This window comes from Hirundo rustica, chromosome 24 (genome assembly GCF_015227805.2).
Source record: "Hirundo rustica isolate bHirRus1 chromosome 24, bHirRus1.pri.v3, whole genome shotgun sequence".
In the NCBI taxonomy this organism is placed as follows: domain Eukaryota; kingdom Metazoa; phylum Chordata; class Aves; order Passeriformes; family Hirundinidae; genus Hirundo; species Hirundo rustica.
Window position 1 is genome coordinate 4,431,002 of NC_053473.1, and position 22,681 is coordinate 4,453,682.

General features: G+C 53.4%; 1 protein-coding gene across 1 annotated transcript; it reads right to left on the reverse strand.

Moving 5' to 3' along the window:
• Positions 1-306: 306 nt before the first annotated feature.
• Positions 307-18,683, reverse strand: TAFA3 (TAFA chemokine like family member 3). Its single transcript, XM_040085735.1, has 6 exons — positions 18,581-18,683; positions 11,469-11,553; positions 11,078-11,196; positions 3,999-4,148; positions 2,939-3,063; positions 307-1,627 (listed from the first exon to the last, which is right to left on the reverse strand). Exons 3-6 carry the CDS (start codon positions 11,193-11,195, stop codon positions 1,616-1,618), a joined length of 405 nt encoding a protein of 134 aa, XP_039941669.1. The 5' UTR covers position 11,196; positions 11,469-11,553; positions 18,581-18,683; the 3' UTR covers positions 307-1,615.
• Positions 18,684-22,681: the final 3,998 nt, after the last annotated feature.

The window sequence follows — 22,681 nt, forward strand, 5'->3', positions numbered from 1 at the left end:
CGTGGGCTGGGGTAGCATCTGTGGGGACCGCAGCAGTGGGGGCTGCCACACAGAGGTGGAGGGATGGGACAAGAAAAGCTCTCAGCAAAGCATCCTGCAGAAATTAGTGCACTTTTCTTTAGGGTCACTATGAGCTAATGAGGCTTTGCTGGCCACAGCAGGCTTTCAGCTCTCCTCCAGAGCCACCACTGCACCCGCTGGTTTGGATTGCAATGTCCAGGGCAGAGTCCCCAGCCCCTTCCCCTCGGATTCAGCTGCACGAGAAGCACTCCCAGAGCCTCCCTTTGCTGCAGAGTGAGAAGACCTTTTGCAGAGGTTAAAATGAATTTATTATTTCACAGTCTGGTATTTACATCGCATCTGGAGAGGGTATTACATACCCCATTACAAAACGTCTCCATAATGAGTCCTGTGGTGGGAGCCAGGGCAGAGAGCAGCAAACACAGCAGTGAGCCCCTCGCTGCCATGGCCCCCAACCATCCCCAGCTCCTCCTGCACCTGCACATCCCCTGCAGGGTCCCAGAGCAGCCGCAGAGCAGGGCTGGCGGCGTTGGTCCGACAGCCCCGGGCTCCCAAGCACCTCTGACACTGGGGGCACAGAGCTCACATTCACCTCCACCGTGAGCTGCTGCTCCACAGGAACTGGAGTGTCCTGGAGAAGGTCATGAGCTCAGGGCCAGGAGGTGGTACATCTTTTTCTTTATTTTGGATTACTGCAACAAAACCTGGCTCGGTCTGAGGCCCTGGCTGGGCATGTGCTTGCCCCAGACGCCCCAGAGCTGCAGACAGAGATCCTCTCACACAATTCTGAAATTCAACTGCAAACACAAGCAGAAACTCAGTGCCTGGGACTTGCATGGTGGAAAATATTAAATTTGTAACCTGATTAATGCAATTACCGAGGAAGGAGGAGCCAGCAGCATGCGCCATGGAGACATCTCACCATCCCTGGGGACCAACAGGGTGTCAGACACCCTGTGCCTGCACTGCCACATGTGCCACGTGTGGTCACAGCAGGCCAGGGAAAGCCCCGTGCTCCGAGGGCAGAGCAGCCCCCAGCGATCTGGGATCAGGCTGGAGCTCAGCAGCTGCTCCGAGGAACCCCAGGGCCAGAAGCCAGGAGCCACGTGGGGAAGGGTTTCACCTAACCCTTGAATTCCCAATTCCTGACTGCAACTCGGATTCAGCGTCTCGGGAGAGAGGGAAAGGCGACTCACAGCAATGATTTCAGCCATTGAAGCTATTCAGCTATTCAAGCCCATTTCGGGGGCCTGCTGCCTGTCTGTGTCTGTACTGTCAGCAGCTCTTACACAGTGCTAGTGTTCTGTTTAGGAGGATTGGAGAACGAGCCCATTTCTTGGCTGGTGAATGTGTCCACAGGAAAGGAGGAAGCCGTGGAGCGATGGGATTCTGGCAGCTGCTCTGGGGTCCCTGCCTGCAGCCTCCAGGGACGCTGGGGCTCAGCGGATGCTCTGATCCAGTAGCTGTCACAGTCCCGCTGACGGGTGCAGGATGGAGCATCCCAGCTCTGCAGGCACTGGGCCACATCCTGCTGCTCACGGGGCACCAGGAGCCACGCCGGGGCTGGTCAGGCAATGCAGCAGCTGCACGGAGGCTATCGAGTGACCTGCGGAGGAGAGGGGCAGTTATCCAAGGCATCCAGCTGATTCCCCGTGCAGGAATTATCAGCAAACAGCCTCCAGAGGTGCAAATTAAGATTTGCTCTTTACTTTCGTTTAATGGAGTGGCCATTCCAAATGTCACCCTATGGATGGTTTGTGATTTCTGTGCTCTGGCTGCAGCTCCCACTGTGGTCTGTCCGCACAGAGGGCTGAGATGCAAATCCAGCCCTTTGGCACCGCTCCAGAGCTCACTAAAGTCACCCAAAGTTGCCAAAAATCATCCTGAAAACGTGGATCTGTGCTTCCAAACTGCCACCCCCTAAGGAAGGGCACGGCACCCAGAAAAAGGCTGGCAATGGAGGGGTCTGCTGGATAAGGCAGGAGAGCAGAAGCTCCCGAGCCCTACTCCCATTCCAGATGGGAATGGTTCCAACGAGAATTCAAAGCCAGAACAGAGGCTTTGGGCTAAGTTAGTAGCAGGGGGAAACCAACCAAAAAAATCCACTAAAAAGAGAAAAATACAACCAGCTCAATGTAGTGCTGCATTTACTGGTCAGTGATGGGTGCTCAGGGCTGGAGGAACCTTTTTGGATGTCCATAAAAACACTTCAGCACAAAAGTGCTTTCTGTGCCCAGAAATAATAGCAGCAATGAAAAAAGAATCCCGACATTGCTTAATGCAATAATCTTGTGGTGGGGGATGTGGGGCGAGGAAAATGAAAGCATAAGGGATAATTACACTCAACAGTGTGAACAATGATTACAAAATTATGCAACTGATTAACCATGGCATATATGTAATTACTAATGAGTTTGATAAAATTTTAATTACACCTTGTTCCTCGGGGGATTCAGCAAGCCATGAAAATAATAATCGTGTAGTGCTCTGTCACAAATGATTGCCTCAGACGGGGAACGGGGACAGATTCAGGGCTGGGTTGGGAAGGGGCAACCTGCTGCCCTGGAGCAGTGGGTGGTGCTGGGGAGCAACCTGGACAGCCCCGGGATGTTCCAGAGACACACCCAGGATGTTTGCTCAGGGGTTGAGCCATCCAACACCGAAGCTCCCAGCAAGAATTAGCAATTGGAAAGGCTGTGGGATCCACTCAGGGCTGCCAGCCCCTCCAGCACCGGTGACGAGTGCACAGCCCAGACCCTCTGCTCTGCTTCGGTGAGTCCTTATCAAGCAGTGTGTTTCCTGCAGGAGCTGGAGCTCTCTCCTTCCCCACAGAGCTGTGGGTGCTCTCCTGGGTTTTGCGTGCCCCAGGCCGGGGAAGGCTCAGCTGTGTTCCCCCCATCCCCTGCTGAGGACGTACCTTGGTCGTCTTCACTTTGTTGCCGCTGCTGCAGCTCCATCCCGAGAGGTCAGGCAGCACTTTGCATTCCTCCCCGTGGAGACACGGCTCCATCTGGCACCACCACTTCTGCAGCACGATGGAGGCTGGGGGAGAGGAGGGGGTCAGCGGCCAGGCTGCAGCACAGGCGATGGAGGAGCACAGGGGATGGGGGAGCGGCTCTGCCCACCTTTGGGTGACACCAGGAGATACAGCCCCTCTCTGCAGCACAGCTCACATCGAGGAGCCCTGGACAAGGAGCTGCTCGTCACCTGCCTGGCCTCACCTGACCCAGCTGCTCCACCTGGCTCCAGAACACCCTGTTATCTCTCGCTACCCCAGGACAAAAAATGCCCAATGTCCTCTCTTGCAGAGAGAGCAGTGCTGTTCAATAACTGTTTCAGGCTCTGCTTACAGAGCAAAGGGATTGTCTCCTACCACTCTGCTCTCTTAGGGTCTTGTGTTTCGTGCCTCCAGTTTGGGCAACCAGAGTGGGCTCTCTCATATTTGGGAACAATACGACCTGAGCAGCTGAGGACAGCAAGAGCCTTCCCTGACAATTCATCCTTGGTGTTGCACAGAGCTGCACTCACAGGGCACTGCCTGCCAAGCAAATCAATGCCACGCAGGGGCTGGTGGCGCTCCCGATGGCTCTTTGGTCACGGCATGTGATGGAACTCAATAAAACATTCAGAGCTTGGGTTTTGCTTGGTGCTCCTCATGGGCAAAGGTGCTGCATGGCTGGAATCCTGTCTCTGCTTCCAGCTGTGGCAGCAGGGTCAGGAGACGTGCAGGGATGGGTGCTGCAGACCTGAGCTCCCCCAGAGCACAGAGCCCAGGGCTGCACAGAGCAGAGTGTCACATCCACACCAGCTGTGTGAGTGTCCCCAAAATGTGCCCCCTTCCCCACTGCTCCGCTCAGGATCCTTGGGCAGGTCTCCTCTGTTAATGCCGGGGACACGGACACCCCACCCCAGTTTAACCGGATGTGAAGATGAGGCCAGGGGTAGAAAAGGACGGGGTTGCACCGTGGGGCACTCACCGTCCACGCAGGAGGGAGCTGCCCGCGTTGTCCCTGCCACCTGCCCTGGGAAACAGGAGCATTTCACCGTCTGGGAGCGCTCCTCGATCTTGTTCTTATTGCAGCACCGGTGAGCGGCGATGACTTCGCATGTGCCGGGCTCTACGTGCACTGGAGGAGGAGGAACAGCCACGGTCAGACCTCAGAGAGCTCCAGGCATCTGCTGCCCAGGGCCTGAGAAGAGACCTTCAACCACCTCCTGCCCAGGGCCCTGGGGAACACTGCCGGTGTGGGCACCAGGAGAGCCCGGTGTGTGCAGCGCTGTCCCAGCCTCTGGAATCGCCCCCGGGGCTGCTGGTGACATACAGGTGTCTGGGCACTGCATCTTCCCAGCACACCTGCAAGGAAAAGTGGTGGTTCCTGCTCCACACCTCTGGCATCTGGGCTCCTGACAGCCCTCACCCCCCATCCTACCATCCAAAATTCATCCCCTCTCGCCAGGGCCAAGCCAAGAGCTTTATTGAAACTAATGAGCTCGTGAGGTAATTGCAGCTGATAATGAGATGCACTTTGCTACCAGAGGGGAAGGTGCATCGTGCTGCTTTTGGCTGCAAGCAGAGTGCCGTCACCTCTGCCCCCAGCTGCAATCCATGCCTCCACCTCGCCATCACCCACCCTCAGCCTGGAGAGGGAGGGATCAGGATGGCGTTTCCACCCTGCAGTGGCAGAGAAATGTCAGTGCTCATCAGCAATCCGAGCTGCTCTGCTGCTCCCCCTCCCAGCGCCATTAAAATATTAAGGAAAGTAGAAAACCCCAGTGTTGGCTGATCACCTCTGGGATCAGAGTTCGGAGCTGGTCAGCATCTCAGATCAGTGCTTCGGCTGGGTAATGGCCCACACAAGCACAATACAAATCAGCCAAAAAGGGCTGAGAGGCTTCACTCCCATGACCCCAGAGATCCCTGCAGGTCCTGCTTAATGAGCCCTGGAGGAGCAGCGCAGAGCCACACACGGCCGTGCCCCGGGAACAGGATTTATTCCCTAGCAAACAGGAGCCAGGCTGGGTAGAGGACAGGGAAGCTGCATTCCTGCAGTGTGACATCCCAAAATGTATTCAGGTGAGCAGGCATCAGGGAATTCATTCCTGGTTGCTCCCTACCCCTGGCTCGGGGCACCTTCCACATTCCCGAGTGCAGGCAGGAGCTCCAGGAGCTGCCCCCAGAGGAAAGGTTTGGAAGGAGGTGCAAGCAGGATGTGCAGGGCTGTGTGGAATGGTGTGAGCTGCTGCTGCTGCAGGTAACTGAGCCCTCTCCCAGCACATGGGGCTGCACCCTGCATTCACCCCCGGTCTCTGCCGGGGATCCCGTCCACTCCCCGTGACACAAAGGCAGCGGGACCAGGGCAGCTGACCTCGGCAGGTCCCACAGCCACCAACAAACACTGCCCAGCTTTTGGAACGCAGCCCCTCCAAGGAAAGCTGAGGGAAATGGGATCTCTTCCCCCCCTTTGCCTTGCAGACATTTATTTTTTTTCCTCACATCCTTGCTCGGATGGGAGACAGAGAGCAGGATGTGAGGGGCTGCTCCAGGACACTCCCCTGTGCCCTGCACCAACAGCACACGGGCAGCACGGCTCAGTCACCACGTCTTTAACTTATTTATTGCGGTTTCATCCTCGTTTTCTTTTAATGAACTCTTACTTTCATTTCTGTCCATAATAACTACACAATTATTATATGGAATTTTTTTGTAATAGCATCTCTGGCCGCAAATTTTATCTCCCCTTTGAAACGCCATAGTAATTCAGTTTTAGTAATAAATTCCATTCTTTTTTGCGTACGGAAATGGTGGCCTTTGGTGAAAGTGAAAGGGAAAGCAACTCTTTGCAGAACAAACACAATTATTTTGCCCCTTTTTTTTATACTTCATGGGATTTTTCAAGTAATCTGAGGAAGAAGTCGAGATCCTTGGCTTTGGCTGCCTATGAGCTCACACTCCTATCACACTGTGATCCAGGACCACAAGGAGTGACTCTTCCACCCCCTGCATCTCATCAGGGGGTTTTACACCCTCGAGCCTCAGTGTTCACACATAGTTAGGGTTTTGACTCATTTTCAGAAAGGCTTCATTAGCGGAGCTCCTCCCGGGAGGGCTGCCCAGGCAACCCCTCCGCTCCCTCGCATTCCCGCTCTCCGGCTGCTCATTTCCAGCTAATTTTAAAAGGTTCAGCCGAGGGAGAACTGAGAAATCGGTCATTACAACCATGCACTAGCAGTTTGCTAACGTGTCAAAGCTTTTTTAATTTGCTCAGAAAGGTGCAGCTCAGAGATAAAGAGGAATTTGACTCCCTCTGCCTTACTGGAGCTGGATGAGTGTGGGGCATTTCGGTGCCGGACCTGCAGCCTCAGTGTCCCTGGCCAGGAGGAGCTGGCTGTGTGAGGCAGGGACCCCATTGCCCTGGCACAGCCCCACAGGCTCTGGCACAGCCCCACAGCCCCCTCGGGGCACACACAGCCTCACAGCAAGGGCCCCACTGATGGCAGAGCTGAAGGAGCAGCACGCAGCCCCAGGACCCATCCCACTCTCAGGGGGCAAAATAATCGCATTTGCCTAAAGGTCTTAGAACTGTAGAATCAGAGACTGGTTTGGGTTGGAAAGGACCTTAAAAATCATCCTATTCCATGCCCTGCCACTAGAGTAGGTGACCCCAAGCTCCATCCAGCCTGGCCTTGAACACTTCCAGGAATGTGTTCAAGGGCAACCTGTGCCAGGGTCTCACCACCCTCACGGGGAAGAGTTTCTTTGAACATCTAATCAAAACCTGTCTCCTTCCAGTTTGAAACCATTCCCCCTTGCACTGCCTTGTGCCCACCTGGCACCTGCCCTAGGACACGGTGCCACTGGAAACGTTCCCCGTGCAGGTGCCAGCCCCAGCCCTGGCAGCAGGACAGAGCGTGGTGACGCCCGTGGGGAGCAGGTAAGGGCCACCCATGCCAGCTGGCCTGAAGCACCTCAGCTCCTACACACCAGAACCACCCGTTCCCCACCCCTGGCCCGCAGGCAGCGTGAGCCATGCCCATGGGACATGACCCCAGCGTCCATGTGGGCACAGGGGTCACCCTGGTTTTTCTGAGTTTTTTAAAGCCTTTTGATTGTTCATAAAATGGAGTCAGACCTTTTAGCTACTGCACAATATTAGGAGCAGTTTTCACCTTTTCTCACACATGTAACATAAACAAATCCTTTGTTTTTCATTCTCTGTCCTTTGTTTGCATATTTCTAACCTGAAAACAATTGTAACTGATGGTTGGTCTGGCCATTGGGCTAAGGGGTGAAAACTCCAGAAGCCAATCTTCAGCCAGACCCACAAATGTATAAAAAGTAAGAAATAAACAGGCAGAGGCTCTCCACCTTGTTCTCCACCTTGGCTCAGCCTTGAGCTCTCTCGGAGGAACCCTCTACCCTGCGAAAATCTCTTGACTCTGTGTGACTGCTTTGCGTATCCCGATCACACACAGGAGTTTGGAGCGTTGTAACTGAGAGCAAAGAAATCCCTCTGCCCCAGGCACGGCCATTGCCAGGATGGCAGCAGGAGACACCGCTGTTTCCTCGCTGCAGGGGACACAAACAGCCCCACTCCGAGGGACACCAGCAGGAGACAGAGGTGCCAGGAGGTTCCCTGCCACACGGGGCTTTCACGTCCCACGCCTGGGAAGCGTGAGCAGAGAGGCTGAGCCCACGTTCACGCTGGCAACGGGCTCCAGAGCTCCCTGCAGCTGCTCCTCCTTCAGCTGAGCAGCAGGGAACTTGGAACAAAATGCCTATCAGATGGATGGTGTGTTTAACACCGACAGCAGGAAACCTCCCGAGAGCCTGGGATAAGTTCCAGAGCTTCTGGCATGCTTCTCCCTCCCATTTAACTGGTATTTCCCCACTGCAGCCCTTTTAAAAAGGCACAGCTTATCTGGTGGAAGCATAAAAGAGCTGTGAGAGCAAAAGGCTTTTGAATCCTGCATGTGAAAATAAAATAAAAATGCTGTCCTGCTCTGGTTGACCTTTAAATGAGCAGCAGAGCATGGGATTTTTGTGGCATAACCTGAAATGACACGTTTTGAGAGTCTCAGGGAGCGTGGGCACAACTCCACGTTCGGTGTATAATGCTGTTTGCTGGTGGAGAGCTACAAAATGAAGAGAAGTTGGATGCATTCAAGTGCCAGGCAATGCCCAGAGAACCTCATTTCCCAAAAGAAAAGGTCCCAGCTGACTTAAATGCCTTTTCCTTCTGCTTCAGGTGGAGTGATGAACATAAATAAGGGCAAAGACAGCCCTTTGATTATCAGCATCAGAAGGTGCTGGGGCCACCTTTGTGGGAGTTGGATCCTGACATTCCAGCCTTGCTCCTCATGAAGACCTCACCGTGTTACACAGGGGATTAAACTGCTGCTGAATCATTCTGCACCGAGGACTCTCCTATTCTGCTTCCAAATGCTTGATTGATGTGGCTCTTTAAATCCAACCCCATTCTGCAGGAAGCAGCGCTTTGCTTGGACAGAGCAGCTTCTCCTTGTGCTGGGCGGGCACAAGGGATCTCAGGATTCGTGTGCAGGGCCAGGAGTCGCACTTGAAGATCCTTGTGGATCTCTTCCAACTCGAGATATTCTATAATTCTGTTATCAGAGCTGTTTGCCACAGACCCTGGACAGCAAAGAGAGGGTTTGCATGTGGACTCTCTCTTCAAGAATTTTTTAAGTTTGAGATGGCAGTTAAAGATCTTCCTCTGTTGTTGATTATTTTTAGCTGGTTTAGCCATGAAGAAACACATTTTTTTAATGGGATGAAGGCTCTGGATGTATCTGTCCCTCAGCATCTCTGACTCTGGGGGTCTCAGGCATCGGTGACACAGTTATCCCTGCTCAACTCCACACAGGAACACAACCACAGCTTCCTTGGGCACAAACATCACTGCCACGGAGAGTGCTGCACTGTGAAAGCAGCATTGTGAAAGCAGCATTATTATGCAGCATTATGTTCCAAACATAACCTTCACCGAAACCTGTCCCAGATTCAGCAACAAGAGGGCAGACAACAGGAGAATAAAGCCCATGAAGTCAAAGTAGACAAAGAAATCTTGTTTTGAGACCATGGAAACACAGCCCAAGAGATGAGGCAGCCACAGGAAGTTCTCACAATGTCACGAAAGCAGGATGGGCAGAGAGAAACCGTGTTCATACAGACACGGAGCAGGGTCAAAATTTAATGTGTTTGCTCCTGGTCTGCCCTGTGGTTTTCTGTGGATCAAATTTTCCGGAATAAAAATCACACAGTTTGGTTTGCTGTGGGTAAGTCTGCAAGAGCAAAAGCTCCCAGAGTCTGTGCCTGCTGGCACATGAATCCACGAGCCTGGCTGCTCATGGACGAGTGAGATTTATACATAATTCACAGCCACCAGTACACCTGGGCATCTGCACTTCAAACCTCGGTGAGCTGCTGCTTTGTTAATCCCAGACGTGACTCTTCCCCGAAGAAGCAGCTCCCTACAAACGGATCCAGTGGAGGAGCAGAGCTCCCTAGAACCGGGATTGGGCAGGTTGAGCGAGCACTTAAGCTGCCAGCAGTGCCCATATCCCTGGCAGACCTGATTCCGTGGCAAAGTCATCCCAGAAAACAAAAAAAATAAAAAAGAAAATGAAGAGTTTCCTCCCAGTTAGAATGACAGAATGGTTTAGGTTGGAAAGAAGCTTAAAGCTCATCGTGCTCCACTCCCTGCCATTACCAGGATCACCTTCCACCATCCCAGAGCCCTGTCCAGCCTGGCCTTGGACACTTCCAGGGATGGGGACCCAGGGTCAGGGCGAGGCAAAGGCAGGTAGCTGCTGACTGATTGAGTAAGGGAGATGTGTTTTGGTTTTAAGCAATGAGGGTGGGGATTACAGGATTAGAACTGCTTTAACTGTCAGGCAAAAACGACAGAAATAGGACAGGGTTAGGTGCTGGGGTCAATCAAGAGCATGAATGGTTTCAAATTAACCCGTAAATGCCCTTTCCAAGCAGAGGCATGAAGCAGACAGCAGGTGCCCTGGGATCTGAGTGTTTGCCTGTGCTGCAAGGTGCACAGCTCTGCCAGTACCACCAGTACCACCAGCAACACCAGCAACACCAGCATCCACCTCCCCATATGTCCTCTCACCACGCTCCAAGGAGCCCCCAGCCCTGGACCACCGTGTCCCCCCACTGCCCCATCAGGCTCCTGTGCCAGGCAGGATGGGCACAACTCAGATGCTTCTCTTCTCCAGACAAAAACTTCAACCGTGGGTTCACATAACCCCTCCAAAAAATCACATCAGTGCCACAAAGCAGCATTCCAATGCCCAGAGAGGAAATCTCCAACTGACAGCTGGGAATAACAAATGAACATCTCAGAGCCACAGTGATGTTTTCCAGCAAGGCTTTTCAGTTCTACATCACTCTACACTTGTTCCGTGTTTCTAGATGATCCTTGCAATGAAGGGGATGAAATTTTTTTTATTTCTAATGAAAACCTGAAGTGGAGAGTGTCCACCACACAAAAATGGGTTTTGTGACACTCATAGCAACTCGGGTGGAAAGATTTACATCCACTGCTCACAGAGCGAGAATTACTGCAATAATAGATCCACATATCAGATGTATATCTGTGTCTCAGATTTTGCTAACAGACATGAAGGAATCCCTTCTTTATCTCCTCAGACCATCCTGACTCACCAAGCCACTGGTTTTAAACACCCCATAATGAGTGTGCACAACTTCTAACTGCGAGGAGCAGCTTTACAGCCCCGTGCCTGCCTGTTCCTACCAGTGCCGAAGGAGCAGAGACCGGAGTTTCCCACACACATGAACACTGCAAATGCCACCCCAAGAGCTGTCACGGTGGCACTGTGTTGGTGCCTCTTGGTGTTTGTTTGCTCCCCCCTCCAAGAAATGTGAGGCAGAACTTCACCAAGCATCTCGTCCCCATGTAACCCCAACCTCAGGCGTCCCATGAAGACCCCAAAGTACCACCGTTATCCCGGGGACCCCGATGGGTGCACAGGCATGTGACACGTGCAGCAGGGATTCCCCTACCTGAATGGCTTCTGTGATGATGCGTGGAGGCCAGCGTCAGTCGTCCCCACAGCGTGGTAAGGCAGAGACTGAGCACGAAAACCCATTTGCTCAGGCTCTGTCTGTCTCTCTCACTCATTCTACCGAAAAGAAGAAGAGACATGTGGAGGAAGAGGGGCTGAGGAGGGCTGGGAGGTGCACATCCACTCACCAATGCTCCTGCGTGCAGTGGTGTGACTCCTGAACTGGACTGGGGTGTCCTCACAACTCTGGGCTGTGGGGGCACGGCCCTGGGAGGGGAAGGGATTCACCCACCACCCTCAAATGGCCTCAAACTTCATCAGCAGCATCAGCCATTGCAGCAGGACAGAGAGAGATCCCACCAGCAGCAGTACAGGTGAGTGATGGTTACCTTTTACTGGGGATTCACGCTCACATCTGTGCATCTGCCAACCTCAGGTGGGTCAAGTCTTTGCAAGAGGCAGACATCAGCGCATCTGAAAGGAGAAAGAAGGACATGGGCAGTGATTTCTGCCATCAGTGTGAGCCACTGTGTTCCTGGGAGTGGCTGGGGACACCTGGGAATTTCACCAGCCCCACCTCAGGACACACACTCTCAGGTGCATGAGCATGTGCCCGTAACACCACTGAAACCTCTCCAGGAGCTCAGCCCATAACCCTGCTCACCCCTTTGAACAGCAGGACCCGCAGAGCCGCTCCTGAATTTTACTGCTGAGAGCACAAGATCAGGTCCTTTATAGCAGGTTATTAAAGCAGATGACAAACACTAAATGCACACCCAGAGTGTGTGGGAAGAGCCAGAGTAGATCAGCAGCGAGTCATTTCAGGTTCTGCCTTTCCTGTGCTGTTATTGCTCTTGTGTTACTGAGGTCCCTTGCAGTGATGCCCAAGGCCTGGAATTTGCAAACCACTCACAGAACAAACAGAAGGATGAGCTGATCGTGCTGGATGTCTTGGAACCAGCACCCCAGAGGAAGCCAAGGAACAGGGCAGCTGATTGTCAGCTGGATATATCCAGCTGATTTCCAGTTAGATATATCCAGCTGATTTCCAGTTAGATATATCCAGCTGATTTCCAGTTGGATATGTTCAGCTGATTTCCAGTTGGATATATCCAGCTGATTTCCAGGTCGATATCCAGCTGATTTCCAGTTGGATATATCCAGCTGATTTCCTGTTGGATATATCCAGCTGATTGCCAGTTGGATATATCCAGCTGATTTCCAGTTAGATATCCAGCTGATTCCCAGTTAGATATATCCAGCTGATTTCCAGTTAGATATAGCCAGCTGATTTCCTGTTGGATATATCCAGCTGATTGCCAGTTGGATATATCCAGCTGATTCCCAGTTAGATATCCAGCTGATTCCCAGTTGGATATATCCAGCTGATTGCCAGTTGGATATATCCAGCTGATTTCCAGTTAGATATCCAGCTGATTCCCAGTTAGATATATCCAGCTGATTTCCAGTTAGATATAGCCAGCTGATTTCCTGTTGGATATATCCAGCTGATTGCCAGTTGGATATATCCAGCTGATTCCCAGTTAGATATATCCAGCTGATTTCCAGTTGGATATATCCAGCTGATTTCCTGTTGGATATATCCAGCTGATTCCCAGTTAGATATATCCAGCTGATTTCCAGTTGGATATATCCAGCTGATTCCCAGTTAGATATATCCAGCTGATTTCCAGTTGGATATATCCAGCTGATTTCCAGTTAGATATATCCAGCTGATTTCCAGTTGGATATATCCAGCTGATTCCCAGTTAGATATATCCAGCTGATTTCCAGTTAGATATATCCAGCTGATTTCCTGTTGGATATATCCAGCTGATTTCCTGTTGGATATATCCAGCTGATTCCAAGTTGGATATATCCAGCTGATTGCCAGCTGGATTCACAGAGCTCCTGGCAGCTCCAGGACCTGCAGCCCGCTCTCCCAGGCCGTCACCTTCTTCTGGAGCTGTTCCTCCTTCCAGCACAGAGGCCAAGTTCATTCAACCACGCACTCCAAACTGCATCAGCTGCCCCTGGACACCCCGATAACCTCTCTTGGCACCACACTGGCACCACTCCCGCTCCATGCCGCGCATGCTGGGAAGAAGCCAAGTTTTGTATCACCTAAAGCCCTCAGAGAAAAATCCCCAAAGGTTTTGTATTTTACTGCGGAGTCCTTTAAATACGCTCTCTTCATGATTTACGGCCACAGCCCCTTCAGACGGGAGCGGCTCCGGCGCTCCGCAGGCGGCGGCACCAACAGCGACGTCACCTCCTGGCATCTGCCGAGTGACGTGGTGACCTGCCAGCCTCCACTGTCACCTGCTGGGGTCTAACCAGCAAACAAACACGGCCCCCATAAAATTTTAGTGCTGGATCATAACTTATTAGCAAGACACCGCAAAGACGAGCGGTGAGGACGCTGAGGTTGGGGAGTGCTGCCAGGACCAGCGGCAGGTGCCGGGGGTAGCCCTGCCCTGTGCCAAGCTGGCATCCTCAGTCTCCTCCACGGGCAGTGCAGAGTTCCAGAAGTGCACTGGACAAACCCACACCTCTCAGAGATGAAATTTTCCATTTTCAACCATGCTTGAAATTTCTGTCTGCTCTGGGCCACAAGACGGTGAAACAGATTCCTCAAATGAAGAGCCAGGACACAACACGCTGACATTTTTTTTAATCAAAACAAAGGGATTTGAAGTGGTAAAAAGAACATTCCTTGTTTTGAAGCATCTAATAATGAATTGTCCTGTTTTAAACTGACATTTCAAAATGAAAAATGCTTCATTCTGAAGTGGTGATTTAGAGTGATATTTTGCACTTTGATTCTCCCATCTGGAAAACAAGAATCAGAAAATGTCGTCAAAAGTGTTGACATTTGCTCGGGAAGAAAAAAAAAACAACAAGTTGTCTTGACAAAACCACCTATTTTATGCTAAAAAAGGAATTTAGAGGTAAGGAAATACTTCTAATTAATGCTGTGGCATGGTCGGCTTGGCCAGGAGAAGACCCAAGAGTGACTGGCTGCATCCCACGTGCTGTGCTGACTCCATCCCTGCCCACTGGGCGATGAGGGGCTGCTCCTGCTCCAGCCCTTCCATTGCCAGAGAGAACCCAGTATGGCTCAAGAAAGCTGCTGCTCCTTGAGGCGACACGATGGGACCGTGAGGCTCTCTCACCACATTTGGGTGACCTCTGGTGCTCCTGCAGAAAATGCTCTGCGTGAGGCTCCTCAGAGGGGCACCAAACAGCAGCGGGTACTGCTGGAGTGCCTTTGGAGACGCGACAGCCCGCTGTGTAAATACCGATGTCAGCTTAAAGCACGCGCTGTTTGCTCAATGACAAAGCAAACAGCTCTGGCAGAGCCGCTCAGCCCTTCCCCCGAATCCAGCGGTGTGCGTGCCTCAGCCCTGCATCCAGCCGGGAGTGGGGCACGTTCCCTCTCACCTGGGGCCACCCGTGCCCGGCCACGCTGCGCCTCGCAGGAGCTGTGTCCCAGCTGGACAAGCAGGCAGCTGTCTCACCCCGCGGTGGGGCGCACCCAGCAGCCCAGATGTGAGGGCAGCAGGCGCGATGCCAGTGCGGTTTTTGAGACGGCGATTCCCCAGTGCCGACGAACCTCCTGTGGACCTCGCAGCGGAGCAGCCATCAGGAGAGCCTGCTTTCCTGGCTGCTGCTGCAGCTCCGGCTCCTGCTGCACGCAGGGAGCGCAGCCCGGCTCCCGGCACCAGGCTGAGCCCCACCAGGGTCCCTCTGGAGGAGCCCATCCCCGGCTCCTGCCCATGGGACCCTCCAGGCCATCTGAGGTCTCCAGGAGACGTCCCTAAACCTCTCAGCTGGACCAAAACCCAAACACTCCACCGGCCACTCCGTCCCACAGAGGACAGCAACGCGCTCCCAGTGCAGAGTATATTCAGCTCAGGAAGGCTGAGCTGTTTGCCATAGCCAAGGAAGCATAAATAAATCACAGCGTTATCAATAATGCAATCCACACTGTCCACGCCACGCTCTGAAGGGAAACCACTGAGCTGAGCAGGGGCCACACTGGTGGACAGGAGTGGACATGTGGTTCAGGGGAGCACAAAGCCAAGGTGCACCCCAGTGCTGGCAGAGGCACTCAGAGCTCCCACCCATGCCCAAACCCCCGTTAGAAAACACAGAAATCGCTCCTCAGAAATCGCTGTTTTGACAGCTATCAACTTCCAGTGTCGTGAGATTACTACTACAAATGTTTGGTCTGACTTGAGATTTTTCAGCCTGGGATGTCAGTGAAATGATGAGTGATGTTCTGGCATGTCAAAACACTTAATTTTGGCTGAAAATCTTGGTATTCTCCATTCTGTTATGTGCCATTTGGAATTTTGTGGATTTCTTTTGCTGAAGTTTTTTAGCTTCTCTTGCCTTTTGGGTCTGAGCTGGGACCTGAAGGAACTGTCAAGTTCCCCAATCTCTCAGACTATCAACCTCAGTTGCAACCAGCGTGTCAAGAGATGATGGTTCCTCTGCGTGGGTCCGTGTCCTGTGGGCACACGTGGGTGTGGGCCATCATCCACATGGGAGCTTCATTGAGATTCTCCAGCACAGATACCCTACAGGAAGAGCTCCCTGCTGCCCTCCAGACAACGACCTGTCACAGGAGCTATGGACATTTTCCTCCTCCTCCTTTAAAGCCACATGTGGGACTGTGACCCTCAGCCAGAGTCCACGGTTTGCTGGAGCACAGCCCAGTGCCCCTCGGTGCTAATGAGGGGCTCTGTCAAGCCAAATTATGCTCCAGGTCCTGCCAGTCTGAAGCATTGTTTGCAAAGATCCACGTGAGCTGGATAATTAGCAGAATTCCACCCAAAAAGAGGAAAGAGGGAGGTGGGGGAAGCTGGCACAAGGACTAGTTTCTGTGCTGAGTGACACAAACCCTCCCTGCTGCAGCCCCAACGCTGTCAACCTCTCTGCACTGCTGGCCTGTGTTCTGAGAGGTATTTCCTGCTGTTTCAGCATTTCTTGGAACTTGGGCACCTTTGTTCGGTGCTTTGGCCCAGCACAGCACGACCTGGGGTTGGCAGGGCTGTACCCTGGCCACAGAGCAGGGAGCAATCCTGGCCAGATCTCACGGGCACAGAAACTTTCCCACAACCCTGGCGGTGTTTTGCAGCTTCTTGGTGGGGGCAGTTTGATTTTAGTGTTTACCTGAAGCCAAAATTCAGATTGTTTTAGCCCACGTCCCACTGCCCTGGACACAGGGACAGGTTGTGCACCCAGCCCAGGACCCCCCTGCGTATCCCTGTGAATCTTGAAAACCCCAGGACAGCAGAGCTGATCCCTCCTCATCCAAGAGGAGGGTTGGACCCCCAGAACACCGACTGATGCTGCCCAAGGGAAGGCGTCCTTCCTTTGTAGCTCCTTGGGCTGCACAAGAGCCAGTGCAGCCATGTGGAGAGGCTGCTGGGTCTCCAGAGGAGCTGATGACTGCTTGGAAGATCCTGACAAGCAAGGAGTCACCTCCAGAGTCACCCAGGAAGGGGCAGCACAGGCTCCAGTATGGCTCAGTCTTCAGCAGCCAGAGAGAGGACAGAACAGCAGGGCAGTCTGGGCAGGGAGCATCTCCTTTCTTCCTCTCATCTCCTGGAAATCCGGCTGAGCACTGGATCCTCCAAACTGGTCAGGGGAGGAAATGCTCAGACCCATATGGGCTGTGAGATTTGGGCCCAGGACCTGCGAAATCCTCTGTTTCTGCCCATCCTGGGCACAAACTGTGAGGCTGGGGGTCCTTGGGGAGAGTGAGATGCTGCCATGCCCTGAATACAGACCCACAACAGCAGCAGCCTCTTCACCGACAGCCTCACCTTCATCAGTGGCAGTGGATCAGCTCCTGCTCCCTCTGCAGCGCTGAGGATGCTCCATGAGAGGCAAAGCTGGGAAGCTGGAGCTCCCATGGCAGCAGAGCTGGATGGGGCCGTGGAGCTGCACTGATGGGATCTTCAGACATCATCTCCCACACCCTCTCATGCTGCATTGCTCCTCTCCAAAGGGAAACCCCACCACAGCAGAGCCTGGCCCAGCCCCAGAGCTCCAGGTTGAGCCAAGTCCTTTTGCACACTTCATTTCAGCTCTTATCTGAGGCACAGTCACAGTGGTCCAGCCCCAAAGATGTGCTCCCGAGGGCAGCACGCAGCACATGCCCTCAGACCGGGCACGGAGGTGGCCTGGGAGCACAGACAAACACAAAGGACTTCTTCCCCCAAGCGTGCTCCTTCATCCTCTTCTCTACACTGATTTATTTCCAGCTTCTTGCTCATTCCTCCAGCATCTGCAGCATTTCCTTCCCAGCCAAGGTGAGCAGGAGAGTTTTTAATTCCACCCATGAGCCTGTTCCTGCTCGCTCACTCGACAGATCCCACCACCCCACTGCCATCGGCAATTTGAAGGTCAGCTCTGCTAACAGCCCAAACCTCAGCCTCATCCAGCGCCAGTTTCCACAACATCTCACCTGTGCAGGCTCTTTGCTGGGGTGTGGCTGCCCCAGCACGTACAAGCTCTTCCAGGTACAGGGCACCCACACACTGAACAGCCCCCCAAGCCTCTCCCTGCAGCGAGAGGGATGAGCAGGAGGAGGAGGCTCCTGCTTCCCTGCCTTGGCACCACCGGCATGGACAAACTCATGACTCCAGAGTGGGGCTGGTACAGCTCACGCTCTCCTCCGGGCCTCTGAACCTCTACTCGCGGTGTTGGGGCCATCTGACCGTGCTCATCCTGCGTCCCTCGAGCCGCCCCCTGAGGCAGCGGCTCTCACTGCCCTACTCCAGCCTGGTGTCACCCATCCCGGCTGGAGGAGCTACAGCAGAGAGGGAGGAAGCAGAAGAAGATTAAAGCCCCCATGCCATCCTGTCCTGCACAAGGCTTTGGCCACAGGGACAGCTTGTGCTGAAGGCAGCAGCAGCTGGGATCCACGGCCCCTTCTAGAGTAAAGGAGCATCCTTGGCTGCAGAACCTGCGATCTCTCCAGCAGTGCTTTGCCTCCCACAAAGGCGAGTAGCTTCCCAGAGCTGGCAAAAGAGCATCCGTGACGATCCCACCCCGGAGCGGGCGGCCGGACCCGGCCCCACCGGATCCGAGTCCCCGCACAGGGGCCGTGGCCGCCGCTGCTGTCGGAGCCAGCGGTAACGGAGCGCCGGGCAGAGCCGGCCCCGAGAAACTCACTGCGGGGGCCCTCCCGAGCCCCGCACCGGCCCCGAGGAGCCCCGGCGGGCCACGGGGGACCGGGACACGCGGGGACCGGGCAGCGACGTCCGGCGGCCGGGCGGAGCCGGGAGCGCTGGACCGCACGGCGGAGCCCCGGACCGGCATCCCGGTGCCGCCGGCTCTCCCTGGCACGCCGATCCCGGCGGCTCCCCGACCCCGGTTCCCCGACCCTCTCCGGGACTCGGCGTCCCCTCGGAGCGGTGCCGCCATGGGAGCAGCCCCGGGGATACCGTCTCGTCTCCCCCCCCGCCAAACTTTCCGCACCTACCTGCCCGTGGCCTCGGTGCGGGCGGGGGCCCACGCTGCCCATGGCCGGGAGCAGCTCCGCTCCGCCGGGTCAGCGCCGCCTCCGCGGGCCGCAGCCGCCGGGGGCCGCGGGCATCGCCGGGCGGCGGCGGCGGCAGCGCGGGGCTGGGCGGGGGCGGCGGGCGCGGAGCCGAGCGGAGCCCGGCGGAGCCGCTGCCGGAGCGAAGGGGCGCAGCGCCGCCTGCTGCTGCCGGCCACCGGCCCCGCGATCCCGGACCGGCACCGGCACCGGCTGCTGCGGCCGTCCCGGGACCGGCCCCGCGATCCCGGACCGGCACCGGCTGCGCACCGAGCCGCCCGCCCCCGCCCGCCAGGGCGCTGCCCCGCCCCGGTCGGCCCCGGTGCCCGTCAAGGCGGTCGGGGAGGAGGAACGGGCGGAGGGGATTTACCAGGAAAATTATTTATACGCACAACCACTTGTCCTTCGACAAAAAAAAAAAAAAAAAAAAAAAAAAAAAAAAGAAAAGAGCTGGAGGTGGTGGGTGATGGCCCCGCGAGCTCCGAGGGGTATGGCATGGTGCGGGGATGGACGGACGGACAGACAGCTGGACTGATTGCTCGCCCTGGCATTCTCCTCCTCAAAGGATGAGCCTGGTCAGAGCTGATTTACCCACAAAGTAATTTCCTCGGCCAAAAAATGGTGTGATGGCTCAGCAAGCACGGAGTGGCGCTGAGCCATGTGGGGATGGACAGACAGGCAGAGGGACCCACTCCTGAAGCCCTCCTCTCCTCAAAAGGTGAGACTGTCTTTGGTGTCAGACCACCAAAGCTCAGCTTTCCTGGAACTGAAATATCGGGCTCTGCTGGAGACTCTCCCTGACACAGGGGATTCCAACATCTGGGACCACGACACCGACCTGGGCCAGCTCCTTCCCCAAGGCAGCTCCAGGCTTGTCTAGAAAACCTCTCCTGGTGCCCCCAGGACACAGCTGGCACGGCTGCTCTCGGAACAGGCAGCAACAGGCTTTAAAACACCAAACAGCAAAAGCAAAGGTTAATTTTTTCACAAGTGTTGCCAGGAATTAGACCTGCCAGCTCAGCACAGCTGAGATGAGAGGCTGAAGTTACATGCACTCGTTTTTGTTGCCTTGCTCAAACCTGTTTGCACACCGATTAAAGCCTTTGGTTTCTGAACACAGCTCACTTCTTACCCCCGGACCTTCCACCCCACCGCTCAGCTGGAAGCGTGCAATCATTTCCAAGACCAAGCTGAGTTACAGGCGAACAGCAGCTGCTCAGACAAATCGGATGTGGGCAGTTTGCAAATTTCCCAGCCATTTGCTTTCCATGGGATCCCAAAGCCTTCGTGCATCCCCTCTCCCTTCCCTGGAAAGGGCCCTGCTGCCAGTCCCAGGCTGGGACCCCCGGCAGCCTCCTCAGGGCACCAGAGAGATGGCAAGGAAGATGCCCTGAGGTGACCCACCAGCTCCTGGGGGACCCCCAAAATGCACACAGGTATCCAGGGGAGACTACTCCAGCCCCTGACAGGAATAGGTTACTTTGCTGTTTTGTCCCAGGAAACTGAGTTTCTTTTCCCCCTTTATAGAGTCAGAATTGCCGTACGTTAAATTCCGATTAGTTAGACTTGGTTACCCAAAAGAAAAAGGAAAAGCTCTGCAGGATTAACCCAAACCCCAGTAACAAGATATTAAGGAAATACGAGCATCTCATTCTTCAGATCAGAGGGTTTTAATAATAACGACAAAAATCGATATGAAACTAAATTAAATCTGCTGTTTATATTCATCAGGTAATTTGATGGAGAGCCTGCCAATGCAGGTCTCTTGTGCTGTGATAAGTAAATACAAACACACTACTTTCAGATCACAAAGTTTTAGTGGAATGATCAAGAGCAAATTAAATCAAAGCTATTTTCCACACCAGCCAAATTCCAATTAAATTAGGCCAGATTGTTTAATAAGGAAGCCTACAAAACTCCAGCTCTTTATTGGAGTAATGATACAGAAATATACACTTGTTGCTTTCCAGATCACAGCATTTAAATACCGGGGAGGAATTAAGACTTCAGTAAAACTGGTTTAATTTAAATTCTGCTGGAAGTGAACACAGTAATTCCTTCTCATCATCATCCTGACTTCTCCCTGAGTGTCCAGCAGCAGCCTTCAGCCTTGCTCTCCTCCCTGGCTGTGACTCCTCAAGGAGCCCAGTGCTTTACTGGGTGAGGAGACCCAAGTTTCCAGTATATCCATAACAAGCCAAGTTTGGGAAGGAAAGGAGCTGCCCAGGAAAACCCTAGCAACCTTTCCTGATGTACCCTTAGTGATAAATCCTGCTCCCGTGTAAGAAATCTGTCACATGCCTGGAATCCTTCTGTACCTTCCAGGTGAGCAGCCAGCTTTTTTATTTCTTTTTCAGGAAGAAAACTCATGGATTGGGGTTTGGGGTACAAGAAGAGTTGGGGGCAAGTGGTTATGCAAAGGCATCTGGACATGTCAGAAGACTTCAAACGCTCAGTGCCATCAACTTATCTACAGCTGGTAATAGGCAGAAGGGTACAAATGATTCTATTAAAGCTGGAAAAAAGCAGAACTCCTGACATTTTATTCCTGGGGAAGATTTATCACACCCTGCTTTCAGTGGATCACTGAATTAAGATTCAAGTTTATTTATCCCCTCCATCTGAGGAGGCCCCGGTGCCTCCAGGCTGTCTCAGCACCGAGGATTTTGTTCCCTTTTCACAAGGTTTTGCTGACAGCAGGGAATTTCAGTGCAGATTTCCAGCCTGTCAAAACAGCGGTCCAGGGAGAGGATCTCTGGGAATCCTGGACACTGCTACAAAAGCGGGGAGAAGTCCTTTTCCCTGCATTGTCTGGAATGTGGCTCTGAGCTTCCAGACTGAAAAGTAAGTTACCCAAAGGCTCCATAAATTCCAGTGAGTGTTATTGTTACACATTTATTATTCTTCTTCTGTATTTCTACTGTCAAGTAATATTAAATGAGACCAGGAGGCTCCTGAAGACTTTGAGAGCAGAATTGCGAATGAAGATCCCTTAGGAGATATGAAAAGGCTACGGAAGATTTTGAAACAGCAGAGGGGGAAAAGCCAAGTGACCCAAGGAGGTTAATGTGCCTCCTCAGCCCCCCACTTTGCAGGAGGGAGAGGAGAGGGTAAAACCCTCCGGGAATCTGCACCAAATCCAGGTCATCTGCTCTGCAAAACACCGATGTGCTCACCTGCAGAGAGGTCACAGAACACACCCAGAGCAGCACCGCTCCGAAGGCTCCTCTGCACTCCAGCAGGAACAGACAGGGAATAAAGATGCATGGTTGCAATCAAATTAGCCCTTCAAAGAAACAACAATAAATGCTGAAGCTCCCAATTACAGGGGACACACAAACCTTGGAAACCATTAAGAACCGCTTCTTCTGTTGATGAATTTTCCAGAGTGCACAAAGCTATTTGTTGAGCTTCAGTGTATTGTGCTAATTATAAATTAATATATTACTCATTACACAGTCAGGCTCTACAGACAACTAATGCACTGCTGCAAAGGGCCTGTCTTAAAACATTCTCTGGTACTTTTATGATCTTGATGTTTAATTTACTTCTGTTCTGGCTTAAATGCCACCAACATGTTTTTCTTTCACAAAGAAATATCCCTGGCTCCATCCTACCTCCTCTGGGGCTCAGCTACCTAGAGGAAAGATCAAACCTAGAAAGGCTTTTTCAGTGCTAAACAGTTGCGTGAGATATTAACTGAAATAGCACAATTTAGGGCTAATTTCTGTGTCACTAATTTTTAAATCACTGTTTCTCAGGGCAGCTCGCTGGAGTGCTTCACCTGAAGCTGTCCCCATGGAAGGTGAGGGAGTGAGCGACACTCTTATGCTCAGGGAGGGACACTGGGTGAGATGAGGAGACAGGGAGAGCGTGAACATCCCAGGCAGCACTGCCAGAGGGATGGGAAGAGAGAAGGGCAGAGCTGCTGACATCCAGAGCGGCTGTTTTACCGGTGCTGACCTCCCCGAACTCTCAGTCTGACTCAGGCTACGGCATCCGCATCCCCTGGCCTTGTGCCAGGCAACCTTGTGAGGAGGAACG

Excerpts from the sequence above, each read along its gene's own strand:
- TAFA3 (XM_040085735.1), bottom strand. The coding sequence starts at position 11,195 with ATGAGTGAGAGAGACAGACAGAGCCTGAGCAAATGGGTTTTCGTGCTC. Across the intron at positions 4,149-11,077 it reads TCATCACAGAAGCCATTCAG|TGCACGTAGAGCCCGGCACA; the intron begins GTAGGGGAATCC and ends CTCCTCCTCCAG. Across the intron at positions 3,064-3,998 it reads AGCTCCCTCCTGCGTGGACG|CCTCCATCGTGCTGCAGAAG; the intron begins GTGAGTGCCCCA and ends CCTCTCCCCCAG.